General features: G+C 44.0%; 2 protein-coding genes and 1 long non-coding RNA gene across 3 annotated transcripts; all 3 read left to right on the plus strand.

Annotated features, from left to right (window-relative positions):
* The first annotated feature begins 73 nt into the window (after positions 1 to 73).
* LOC4347560 (U11/U12 small nuclear ribonucleoprotein 35 kDa protein) lies at positions 74 to 2,893 on the plus strand. The gene is made up of 8 exons (XM_015756227.3): positions 74 to 389; positions 505 to 602; positions 699 to 750; positions 1,089 to 1,159; positions 1,258 to 1,348; positions 1,431 to 1,506; positions 1,624 to 1,702; positions 2,186 to 2,893. Exons 1-8 carry the CDS (start codon positions 239 to 241, stop codon positions 2,693 to 2,695), a joined length of 1,128 nt encoding a protein of 375 aa, XP_015611713.1. The 5' UTR covers positions 74 to 238; the 3' UTR covers positions 2,696 to 2,893.
* Positions 2,894 to 4,162: 1,269 nt separating this feature from the next.
* LOC4347561 (probable E3 ubiquitin-protein ligase ARI8) lies at positions 4,163 to 9,652 on the plus strand. Its single transcript, XM_015756228.3, has 15 exons — positions 4,163 to 4,466; positions 5,175 to 5,296; positions 5,547 to 5,649; positions 5,783 to 5,873; positions 6,099 to 6,271; positions 6,485 to 6,586; positions 6,673 to 6,761; positions 6,932 to 7,039; positions 7,134 to 7,224; positions 7,411 to 7,500; positions 7,946 to 7,993; positions 8,172 to 8,243; positions 8,320 to 8,413; positions 8,489 to 8,633; positions 8,948 to 9,652. The coding sequence occupies exons 1-15, from the start codon at positions 4,299 to 4,301 to the stop codon at positions 9,216 to 9,218; spliced, it is 1,767 nt and encodes a 588-aa protein (XP_015611714.1). The 5' UTR covers positions 4,163 to 4,298; the 3' UTR covers positions 9,219 to 9,652.
* Positions 9,653 to 10,040: 388 nt separating this feature from the next.
* LOC136351813 (uncharacterized) lies at positions 10,041 to 10,743 on the plus strand. The gene is made up of 2 exons (XR_010735038.1): positions 10,041 to 10,312; positions 10,415 to 10,743. It is a non-coding gene; the product is annotated as an uncharacterized lncRNA (long non-coding RNA).
* Positions 10,744 to 13,209: the final 2,466 nt, after the last annotated feature.

The following is a 13,209-nucleotide window of genomic DNA, read 5'->3' on the forward strand; positions in this document are numbered from 1 at the left end:
GTAGACCAACAACAATAATGACACACATGAGTACGCAGTACTCTATGGCAAACACTTCGGTCCGATCCGGTCCGGTCCGCGCCGCAAACACGTCGATGGTTCGACCGCAACCGGGTGACCCCTGCTCCGACCAGGCCACCCCCGTTCTCCTCCCCGCCGCCGCCACCGGCGCCTCCCGCTCGTCCCCGGCCGGCGAGTCGCGTAGGAGGGAAGCGCCACCGGCGGCGGCCGCGGCGAGATGAGCGGCGGCAGCGGCGGCGGCGCCGCGAGCGCGGTGTTCTACGCGGAGAAGTACCACCCGATCCAGGCGGGCAGCATCGACGGCACCGACGTCGCCCCCCACGACAACGCCGTCCTCCGCGCCCTCCTCTGCTCCACCGCCGGCCTCTGTGCGTGCTCTCCTCCCCCTCCTCCTCCTTTTGCTCCACGCGGAGAAGAGCGCGAACGCCGCCGCAGCTCCCTCACTGACTCGGTTGGGGTTCGGTTTCCGATTTTCGTTTTCAGATGATCCGTTCGGGGACCCCAAGGCCACCGGCGACCCCTACTGCACGGTGTTCGTCGGGAGACTCTCCCGCTACACCGACGACGAGACACTCCGGAAGGTGCGCGGATTCCCTTTGGTGTGTGTTGTACTATTAGCTTTGCTCGTTTTCTCATGGCTGGAGTTGTTGTTTCTCGTTGTGTATGTGAGAGAGCAGGAGATGAGCAGATATGGGAGGGTGAAGAGCATGCGGCTGGTGCGGGATATTGGTGAGTTTAACCAATGTGATTCATGAAAACGTTGCTTTTACTTTTTGAAGCATGGTTCATTTGTAATTGTAATGGTTATTGAACATAGCATCCATACAATTTATATTATGCCAATGCAAATTGACGTTGTATTCTGCGCGGTATTGATAACACATTGGAGCATTGATATATAAGAAAATGGGAAGTGCTGTCCTGAATTTTGGAACTGTACCTTTAGCGGCTATTGAGTTGTCGGTAGGCAGCAAATAGCAGTGCTTCACTGGAGCAACATGCCAGCATCTCATCCTTTTTCGCTTTTGCAAATTCAGTTTTTACTAACCGAATTACTTGATTTTCAGTTACTGGTGCTTCTCGTGGCTACGCATTTGTTGAGTATGAAACTGACAGGGAGATGCGCCGTGCCTATGAGGTTATATGATGTTCTTATTTCTACTGCCTGTTTGTTTCCTTCTTAATTCTTAGTACACTTGAAATATAAAAGAATACATGTTACTTTTGGGTCTATAGGATGCACACCATTCCATTATTGATGGCAGTGAAGTGCTTGTAGATTACTACAGGCAACAACTTATGCCTGGATGGATACCGAGGAGATCAGGTGTGGTTCTCTGCCGAAGTTTTATGCAGAGCTAAAAATACTTGAGATGGTTTTCATACTACTTTTATTTATCATTTTATAGGAGGAGGGCTTGGAGGGAAGAAAGAATCTGGCCAGCTTCGATTTGGAGGTCGAGAGAGGCCATTTCGTGCTCCCTTGTATGAACCCAAACTCTTGTTGCAGTCCAATATTTCTCATGTAAAGAATCATAGAAGAAGTTGCTTTGGAGTTTCTAGACATAAAGTAACAGCATGTTGTACTTCTGTAAAACACAGGAGGCCAATTCCGTATGATGAACTGAAAAGGCTTGGGATCCCACCACCACCTGAAGGGCGATACATGACACGTTATCAGGTAGTTCATCACTTCTAGAGGGACAGGCTATTTGACTTTTTTTTTATTTACATGAAGTATTATTGCAACCGTCATTTATGGTTTCAAAATTTCATCATTTAACAAAAACTTGTTGCATTCACCTCTGTCATGGTAAGAAACAAAGAAATGTGTTATTCACGAGTGAGCATAAGGAAATGATATGAGGTTGAAACTTGGAGCGATTGGCTAGTGAGAATAGCAGACTGTTGCCCTGAAGATAAGGGCATAGGAAGTACCATGTTCTTATGTGAATCACAGTCACATCACTTTTGCACAAACTGTTTAGCTCAACCCACATGGGGGTGATGGGAGCATTAGTAGCTTATTTGATGCAGTAGTATCTGTTCACAGCCTCGCAGGCACAACTGAACTTTCTAGTCACTTTGCTATCCAATGAAGTTGGAAGTGTTTCATTATGCTTGCTTACTGCCATGAAGTGACACTGTACTCCCACTATCACAGGTTCCCCCACCACCAAGACGAAAAAGCAGTGATATCTACAGGGAAGAGTCACCTCCCAAGAGAAGATCCAAAGACAGGGTTGATAGCAGTCACTACAGAAGATATTGTAGCCCAACCCAAGACGACGACAGCACGGTCAGCACCCATAGGCGGAAAGGTAGCCATGACCGGCGAGAAGAAACCGAGAGGAGGACAAGAGCATATATCAGCAGAGAGGCCGGCAGCTACAGTAAGCGGAGCCCAACCGAAGACGATGGTGATCGTCGTAAGAGGAGAAGAAGCCGAGAGCCTGGAGAATTATCTCCATACAAGGAGGATGATGATAACAGCAAAAGAGGAAGAAGTTCAGTGGAGCCAGGCTTCAGCCCTTATCAGTCTCATCACCACAGGCATCACAGGGAGCGTCATGACAGCAGCAGCCATTCTCGCCACGGTGAACGTCGGCATCAAGACGACCGTGGAAACCACTCCAGGAACAGGAGATCAGAGAGCCGGGACTACAGCCACTAGAGGTGTCGAGTCCATGGTGGGTTCCTAGTGTTTTAACCTGAATCCCTGGCTGCCTGTTCGCTGCTTCAACTCATGTATATGATCTAGTTTTCTCAGGCGTCCTTGCCTTGGGTTGCCTGTGTAGTGAGGGCTACTAAACCTGAAGTTTCGACTTTGGAATACATGAATTAATAGAATTCATGATTTAGTTCAAACCTACCTATAAAATTCTTTCATTAAAGCCTTATTCAGTTAATCCCTTGTCCAAGGAGGTTGAGAGGGACTGGAATTAATACTCCCTTATCCACTCCAATCACTTGGTCATTGGGACTAAACAAACAAGCCTAGAGTAAGCCTAAGCGATTGTGGAAAATCCAAATAACTCCATATAAGTTGCTGGTCTTTTCATTCTCTCCCTACAACTTAATTTCATACAAGATATTCTTCATAAGTTCTTTTTCTTTTCAATTTCCCCCATTTGTCTTGTTTCTAGTGATTCTCGTCATGCTCATCGATTTCTCACATCCTATGCACCTCCCGCATGGTGAGTGAATTCCTCCTTTGTTCTTTATTGTTGGGAATTAGATTTAATACACCTTATATGTAATACGTGATCGCTGTCGTGTTTTATCGCCGTACCTAAGAAAAAATTGAAGTATGCAAAAGCAAAAGGAGAGGTATCTTTGGTGACAGAGGCAACTTATTTACCTCACCATAATGCTCATAAGGCACAAGAAATTGCCGAAAACTGAATAGTGGTGGGAAGTTGGAAGAGAAAATGAACTTACGAGAATACAAGGAGAGTGTGTTTGGATAATGGAAAATAGAGGGTGGGATTGGGATTGGGAAATGAATGAAGGGTTAGGATTAAATGAAATAGGGAGAATGAATGTTTAGGATTTAAAGATGTCTTTTGGTGGGTGGGAAATCACTTCCATTTCCCATTAGCCAAACATTGCCGGAGTGTTTTGCACGAAATTACCTTATAGGGGAGATTTAGGATGTGTTCGGTTGGAGGGATTTTCTAAGTTTGTTTGGGTCGAGTCCATTTTCATAGATGTTTGGTTGTGAGATTAGGTATGATAGGATAATTCCAAAAGAGAATATATTCCACTAAAAAATGGGTTGAGTTAATCTAGAAAAATGTGACGGACCACTCATATCTGTGTATAGCAATCCGTATGAGCATGAAACTCTACACAAGAGCTCTTCGCATCATTTTCTTTTTTGACTTTGTTCGTAAAAACAATGCTCCTGTTTTTTATATCCTTTTAAGCATAAAACGTGTACCACTGGAATAAAAAATGTTTGAAAATAAGTGTACATTTTTCCAAGAAAAAAAATCTTTCACGCGCCACGATACAAATAACTCGAAAATCACAGCCAAGAAAAAAAAAAGCAGCTCACACGCACGCGTGAATCACATCGCCCCGTTTCCATTTTCCAACACTAGTCCACTTAACCACCGCTTCCTTCGCCTTCCAAAACAAAAGGAACCCCACCACCGCTCTTCCGCGCTTCGCTTCTCTCGCCGTCTCGCGGCTGCGCGGCGCGGCGCTCTCATCCATCCCCTCCTCCCGCTTCCCCCACCCGCCGCCCGATCTCGACGGCGGATCGCCCCGGGATGGGCTCCGACGAAGACGAGCTGCTCGACGACGAGGAGTACTACTACTACTGCAGCGACGGGGAGTGTAGCGGCGGCGGGAGCGGGAGCGACGAGGATGAGGAGTTCGGGGGCCGCGGGAGCGACGAGGGCTGTGAGGCCGACGAGGTCGTCTCCACGCGCGAGCAGGTGCTGTCTGTGAATTGCGATCAATGCCCTTGCGTGTTTCGTTCCGTCGTTCAAATGAGAGAGGCCCCCCCTTTTCGGATTTCTGGATAGCGAGTGGCGCTGCTGTTGTGGTGATGGTGATTTGTGGCTTTGATGCTGATTCGGTTTTGGGTGCGAGAATCCTGCGTGTTCTGTGGTAATTCGACGTTCTGAGCGACAGGTGCAATGCGATGTACGAGTGGTTTATGCTTGTATGGTGATGGTGATTAGTGTCTTTGATGATGATCGGTTTTGGGATCAGAAACCCTCGCGTATTCTGTGGTCATTTGATAGAATTTCTGGGAAACAGGTGCAATGCGATGGTGGTGTGCTTAGAGTCGCAGCGAAATTTGTTCATGGCTTCTCTGCTTTACAGATAGCAAAACGTTTCATCCTTCGGGGAAAAAAATAGCAAAACATTTACCAAGATCTCAATAGATTATAGATATGATGTTTTCTCTTCATAAATTGTTTCGATAGCTTGGATGGTTGTTTACTCTACAGATTGAGAGTTTGAGACTGCTATTTTCCTTCTCTGCATTGTATGTCATTAACGTAATTGTGTTTTGGTCCTTTTGTTCATGCTGCCCTGCCTTTCTGTTTCTCTATTCTTAATTCTTGTATACTTGGTGTCAGAACTAACTCAAAATCTCAAATGGGCCTCTTCTGTGTTCATTTTCTTATGAACAGAGATATGTTGTGTTGACCGAAGATGATATACGCGAGCGACAAGAGGAAATGATAAGCCGTGTGTCTGCAATATTTTCAGTTCCAAGGGAATCAGCATGCGTCCTCCTTCGTCACTACAAATGGTCAGTGCCGCCGCTCCAGCAGCTCGTCCTTTCTGAACACACTCTACTGTTTTATTTCCGTTGTAGTGAATTTGAGAAGCCCATCTCATGTATCTCTTGTTTACAAGATGTACTGCAAATGCTTTGTGTAGTTATATGTATATGTAATAGCATTTTCTTACTGCTGGCCTGCCACAAAGGTAGGATGCTTTTGAGCTAAACTAGAAGATCCTTTTCTATGTTAACAATGTATCTTCATTTTGTTGTTCAGGAGTATTAGCAAGCTAAGTGATGACTGGTTCGCAGATGAAGAAAATGTCCGCCGTTCTGTTGGCTTGCCATCAAATGTTGTTCATGTTCCTGACTGTCCTGAGGTAGAATTACATTCCTAAAAGATATGGAGCTTCATTGGGTTTTTTTTTATCATATTGTATCATATCTGGTTTGAATTGGTGACTAATGTAGTTAACTGCATGTTGTAATTTCTATTTGTTTCTTTGGTTGCAGCTAACTTGTGGAATATGTTTTGAAGGATGTGCTGCAAATGCAATGAGCTGTGCTGGTTGTTCCCATTTCTATTGTCATGAATGTTGGGAAGGTCTATCTGTCTCTCTCTCTCTCTCTCCATCACTCATTTTTACATTATAAGTTCTTTGTGACTTCAAGATTTTGTTATTTTACTTGTAACATTACGAATTGATTGCTATTGTAACTATAACAAATTGATAGATGACTTTGTTGTTCTCACTTTCAGTAGTTTGTAGCATTCTTGTTCTTAAAAGAATTCTGAAATTTATGGTGCTAAAATGAGGTAAATTTTCAGGGTATATTAGTGCTGCAGTAAATGATGGTCCAGGGTGTTTGGTGTTGCAGTGCCCTGAACCATCTTGTGATGCAATCGTTCTTGAAGATATGATTAATAGTCTGACGAAAGATGAGGATAAAGTAAAGTATGCACGATTTGTATTATGGTCATATATTGGAGTTAACAACAAGGTAATTCTTTAAAGTACTCAGCGCTCATAATGGTTCACATTATCGTTCTCCCAATTATGTTTATTAAACCTTACTGTATTGCCCATCAGATAGTAGTACTATTTACTATTTACTATATAGTTGGTATATACTTGCTTATATTTATGCCAAGTGTCACCCCAAATGGTTTTCAAAAAAACATATTTCTGAAGTAATAAAAATTAATTCCTGCAGATAAAATGGTGTCCAGCTCCTGATTGTACCTGTGCAGTTGAGTTTCTTGGTGATGGTAACTATGATGTCTCATGCAAATGCAAATTCAGTTTTTGCTGGAATGTCGGTATTTCTTTATTTATTTATTTACTTGTATACCTTTCAGATTGATTGTTTGATATTACCAGTTAAATCTTTGGTAAATGCAGTGTGCAGAGGAAGCTCATCGGCCAGTTAGCTGTGACACAGTCTCAAAGTGGATACTAAAGAACAGCGCAGAATCTGAAAACATGAATTGGTTTGTCGCACACATAATTTCCTTTTCATTCTTGTATTTGATAGTATGTCTTGTACTTTATTCTTTCCATCTTGAATATTTCTTGTGTAAAATACTTTTTTTCTTTTTAATTTCCTAAGTTCATAAGGAAAAACTGGAAGCTGTTTCTCAAGTGTTGTTTTCTCCCCCAGGATATTAGCTTATTCTAAGCCCTGTCCGAAATGCAAACGACCTATAGAGAAGAATCAGGGATGCATGCATATGACATGCACTCCTCCTTGTAAATTTGAGTTTTGCTGGTAAGCTTCCCTCTCGGCATATTTGTTTTGATGGTGATTGTGTACATTTTGCATTGAAATTGTTTATCTTTGGTCTGATTTTCCATGGTTGCAGGTTATGCCTAGGTGCATGGTCAGATCATGGAGATGGGACTGGTGGCTTTTATGCTTGCAATCGTTATCAATCAGCAAAGATGGGAGGCATGGTATATTTCATCTTGGATACTGTATTGTGCAAGAAGAATCGTGATTTTTACCTTGCTAGAATAAGCTTTTCTATTGCTACCTATTCATGTGTTTGCTCTAGTCTTTTATACTACTTTGCTGTGTATTTAATTTATTTGTTTTCCTTCATGCCAATAATCTCTTGTAATGTTTTCCTCATGTTTCAGTATGATGAGGCTGAAGCAAGGAGAGAGAGAGCTAAAAATTCGCTTGAGAGATACATGCATTATTATGAGCGCTGGGCGTCCAATCAAACAGTATGTCTAGGATCCAGTCACTTTACATAGTCTTTATCTGATTTTTTATGGTATTCATGCTTCTACATGCCCTTTTGATTTTCATATGGACCATGTAATGTGTATAGTAAGCTCATTAGGTTGGAGACTTTTAGTTTTGCTGACTGGAAGGATCTAATTTCATGTTGCTGCTGCAAAGTACAGCGTCTGGCACTAATGTCCTTGGCAAATCAGTTGTCTACTTACTTTTCATTTTATATTTACCATCCAATATTATGAGTGGTAAACACATACACAGTGCTTTATTTTATATTTATCTTTCTCATACTTTCATAACAATTTTCCACAATGCTGTATATTTCCATTCAATTTTCGCATACATAATGTGAAGGGTCTGCCATAAATTTACATTTTAGCTGTACTTTTATGTATGATACATTTTCTGTTTTCTTTTCCCTGTTGGCAGTCAAGGCAGAAAGCACAAGCAGATCTGCAAAAAGTTGAAAATGAAGATGTAAGTTTTACATTGGACCATGTGTACAGCATTTGTGGGTCATAGCAGAAGTTTGATTTTATTAATACTTGTAGCAAAACTCACTGTTTTGGCAGTCCTTTTATCAGTTGTAAATACTTTTAGTTTGGACTTCTGTGATGTTTCAGTTTTGCGTTTGACTATTTTCTCATGTGTATAGCTTACAAAGTTAAGTGATGTTGTTGGTATACCAGAGACCCAACTAAAGTTCATACCTGAAGCTTGGTCACAGGTTAGATATTATAAATCATTTTCTATTGCCCATTGACTGTTTATGTAATTTACATGTTCATTATTCGTTGTGACAGATCATAGAATGCAGGCGAGTGCTGAAATGGACATATGCTTATGGGTACTATCTACACAACAAAGCGAAGAGTGATTTTTTTGTGTACCTCCAAGGTAGTAGATAATTTCTGCCTTGCCAAGTAGGCGCTTATGCATACTTGACGGCTGTACATGTTTTAAAATTTATAGGTGAAGCTGAGTCTGGTTTGGAGCGTCTTCATAAATGTGCCGAGAAGGATATGCGTGAATTTTTACCTACAGCGGATTCCACTCAACCTTCTCTTTCATTGCAAGACTTCGGTGAATTTCGTGTGAAGCTTTCTGGTCTAACAAGGTATTGCAGAGATATCTTCACTCATCATCACTTCAGTGAATTTTTGTGAATGTATTTGCCGTTAATTTTGTAATTTACTTGGATCTGAAGGGCACACGCTTGCTCCAACCATCACTGTTATCCTTGCAGTGTCGCTTGCTTCATGCATGATGCAAATGTATATTTTCCAAATATCCATGAACTGCTCAATATGTCACTATGCAGTGCCAAATTTGCTTGATCATTTTATTCACTATAAGACTTGCATGTTTATGAGTATGTACAGCAACTAAGCCTTTTTGAGAACATGATCTAAGCTAAATATTTCATTGCAGCGTAACCCGCAACTACTTCGAGAACCTTGTTCAAACACTGGAAGCGGGTCTGCAGGATGTCCGCGCTACAGACCAATCAGCTTCAGTCAGTACCTCCAGCTCCAAGAAGCCTCCCACCAACACCAAGGGGAAGTCAGGGCGGAGTAAGGTGGCGAGAACATCGCAGGAGCGCTCAGGCGACAGATGGCCATGCGACCGCTGCACTTTCATCAACCCGTCCTCTACGAACTCATGCAACATGTGCGGCAGGAACAAGCCCCGCCGCAGATAGGAAGATTGGTCAAAATGCAGTTGTGCAAAGGAACACCTTCTCACTGGGATTCTGGTCGAACAAAGTGGTGCTCATTTGGCCCAACACTCTGGTGCTATGAACATGAAGCAGACTCTCCCAGGGATCTGATGATGCTCAGAGGAGATGTAAGAAACGAACAATCTCAGGAATGCAGCGCAAGAGGCTTGGACAAAATTAGGTAGTAGTAAAACATATATGCGTGTGTGTTGTTAGCTGTAAATATTACTTCATGGAGAAAATTAGGAAAGTACCAGCCTGGAAAATCTGCGAGTTATAAAATAGGATTGCATGTGAGAATGACATGTGGGGTCCTCACATGTGATTGTATTTTTCAACTTCGTGAATTCAGCTATGGTTCAAATTAAAATTGGCCTGTATGGATGAGTGGTTCCATTAAATTGGCCTTTGCTGTATTCTGCTCTCAGATTGGAAAAGCTTAACTGTTTAAGTTTGGTGATTTCAATTCTGACCTGTAAATTGTCCTCTATTTTTTTTTACAGCCGTGGAAACAAATTCTTATGAGAAAGCCCATTTTGCCCTTTGTGCTTCAGAACATCGAGCCTACAGGACGATGACTCCACACGGATCTGACGACCGGAGCTCAGATGATGGGAGGAGCTGGTCAAGGGCACACTTCAGCCTGCAAGTGGGGTGGGTCGACCCGTTAGGTCCGTGGCCCGAACCTAAATTTGTGGCACTAATAGGTTTTCGGGCCGGCCCATATTTTCTTAGGTGACAATGGGTCCAGGAGTCAGTTGACCCTAGGGGTTTTTGGGTCGGCCTTGTTCGAGCGCTCCGCTTGCTCGCGTTCACATGGCGGCGGCGGCTTTAGGGCTCCCGGCCTGAGACGGTGCGGCTCCACCGCGGATCGAGCCGGCGGCGGTGGCTCCCGGCGGAGGCGGCAGCGGTGGCGGCACGGCTCCATCACGGATCGAGGTGGCGGCGGCGGCTCCCGGCGGAGGCGGCGGCGGTGACAGCTTCGACTTCGCGGTGTGCTCCACCGCGTTTTGAGGCGGCGGCAGCTGGGCGTGCTCCTTCAGTCCTCCTCCCGTCTCCAACTCCCCCCAAGACTGGTACTGTGGTTCACATCATAGCAACTAGCAACGGATTCTTTTGTTCTTGATTTTCTTTTTCTTTTCTTTGGTTCTTGATTCTTTGGTTCCTCTTCTATGCAGTTCCTTCTTTCGGCGGCGGATGGAGGCACCGGCGGACGGCGGCTACCTGCTTGGTGGCCAACCGGCGAGGTGCTCCGGAGGACACTCCACCGGCAGCAACGGCGAGGGTTTCGGAGGACACCCGGCCACATCGCCATCTTCATCTAGCTGGGTTTCTCTCCCTCGTGAGCACAGGTATGATTTCCAGATGATGGGAGGAGCTGGTCAAGGGCACACCGCACACTCGACCTGCAGGACGATGGCACCATGTGCTTTTTGTTTTTCTGAACGAATCGGCAAACTGCCAATTTCATTGAATAAAGAATGAAGAAAACTTTACAAGTATGAAAGGAAACACAGCTTCAGACCTTCGGTTCAGTCGAGCTAAGAAATTAAAAATCTAGCCAGCTACCAAGATACCTCGCCCCGGCCAATGACCACGTCTTGGCCTCCTCTTTGATTTTAGCCAGTAGGCTTCCCGATGATAGCTCCTATGCTGGAAGATTATACAGTTTCTTTCATTCCAGATTTCCCAATTGACCAGGAGAGTTAGCGTGCAGATTGCTTTCTTTGTAGCTTCCTTCAAGCTGGCAGTGGCCTCCCACCATGTGTTTTACTAGTACTTTATAAGCATGATTTACATCTCATGCATTTACATAAAGTTTTTGAACAAGACAAATAATCAAACATGTTTTTAAAAGTTAACAACGCCATCTATTAAAAAAGAGGAAATAGCAAACAAAATTCTATGCATAATTAACTACTTATGCAAACACATTGGCTTTATAAGTTATGCAAAGTGCAGGAGAAAAATATTTCAGTGACGGTACAATTTTTTTCTCTCGTCGAAACTTGTCACGGTGTCTGCACGACAAAACATCACTTGCAACCACACCGTGTGCTAAGGCAAAACAATCCATTTTGTTTTTCAATAATAGAATTCGTGTGTGCGTGCGTTGTGAGTGTCTGCGTTGTACTGTGTAATTTTAAAAAAAAGTTACAGCTAATTATTATAAGGTTACATGTCGAAGACTACGACATATAAGATCACAACTTGATTAAAAATAAGAAAACTAGTTAAAACACCAATCTAAAAGATAGAGAAAACAACTTTCATCTATAATTAGCAAGGATCTGCATAGCCATTTGTTTCACTGACGCTTGCAAGATATGTAGTCCTTTTTTCTCAAATCAAGAAATACCATCTCTAAAATATGTGTTAAACCCAAATTTAACTCCTAGAGTAAGAAATAGGAAACTATAGCCTAATTTATAAAGAACCTAGACCGCAGCCATCGGGCGGGTCTAGGCAACGAGGCGGGTCAGGAGTAGGTTAGGCTGAAACACGCCCGCCTTCGCTCCGCGACTTCTCCCCCCGGCCCTGCAGAGGTTGTCGGGTAGGAAACATCACCCGTCCCTTGCCTCGTAGGGGACCCGACGGATGAGCGGGGCCCGCACCACCCGGTTGGGCGACTGAGGTGACGAGCGATGAGTAGCTACGAGAGACAACGAGGATGGTCGAGCTCCGGCGACGCGCCGACCAGGTGAGTACGACAGCAGACGGCAGCGAGGTGGCCAGCAAGATGAGGAGGCACAGTGTTAACACCAAATTTCGGCAAAGATATTCGGAGTTGAAGATGAAACCGAAGAGGATTTAAAGGAGATAGTTCGTTTCCAAAGCAGGCGACAAGATACAGGTGACAACACATAATACCTGAAACTGTATAACAAAGCACAAAAAAAAACATACGATAAGATTCTGAGTTGTCTATCACATGCATTATGGGTACAAGAGTCTTGAAAGCGAAAGCCCCAGGATTATTCAGAAGATAGAACAGATCATGGTGCTACCAGACACGCAACATCTTGACTTGTGCTTTTCCATTCGAAGTTTAACCTTCCCATTACCATCGCCATTGTGCCCAACTGGCATCACCTCCACACCAGTGAAGACTACAACACTGTCAATTACTTCATTATCATTATCCATGGACCTAATATGGAAGAACCTTGAAATGCAGAACCTGGCGGAGCCGAGGTTGACAAGCTGCGGTTCTTGATATTCCAGCCATCCCTCAGGTGGGGCAAATTCATTCCAGTCGCCTATAAGTTGTGGCTGGGAGTCAGAGGAGATCAGATCAGCAGCAGCCAGCAGGCGGCGGCTGGGCTCAGCAGAGAGGCCAAACCAGAGCTTGAGCTCGGGCACGTACTCAAGCTTGCCAGAGAAGAATGGCAGCGGCATCTCCTTGGCAAGCTACAGCCATGTGTTCATCTCCGTGTCCAAGCAGTAGGAGCCATTGCCTCAGCCCCCACTTCTAGCGTGAAGACTATAAGAGACCCCACGAAGACCCTACTAAATTTTTTTTATCATATGTAGATGGGAGGGGACTCCTCCACTACTAGTGTGAAGACTACCCCACGAAGACCCCACTAACTTTTTTTACCATATGTGTAGATGGGAGGGGGGACTGTAACTCTATCTAGTTTTCTCAGACCCCACTAAATTTTTTTTACCATACGTAGATGGGAGGAGGAATGTAACTCTATCTAGTTTCCTATTTTTTTTACCATATGTAGATGGGAGGGGGACTGTAACTCTATATAGTTTCCTCAGACCCCACTAAATTTGACCCCACTAAATTTTTTTACCATATGTAGATAGGAGGGGGACTGTAACTCTATCTAGTTTCCTTATACCCCACTGCATATGTAGATGGGAGGGGGACTATAACTCTATCTAGTTTCCTCATACCCCACTGCTGAGGAGGTGGCAGTGGCAAGAGGACTTGCCCCAAACAAAGGCCTCAAATTGATTA

Source organism: Oryza sativa, chromosome 9 (assembly GCF_034140825.1).
Source record: "Oryza sativa Japonica Group chromosome 9, ASM3414082v1".
NCBI classification, from domain to species: Eukaryota; Viridiplantae; Streptophyta; class Magnoliopsida; order Poales; family Poaceae; genus Oryza; species Oryza sativa.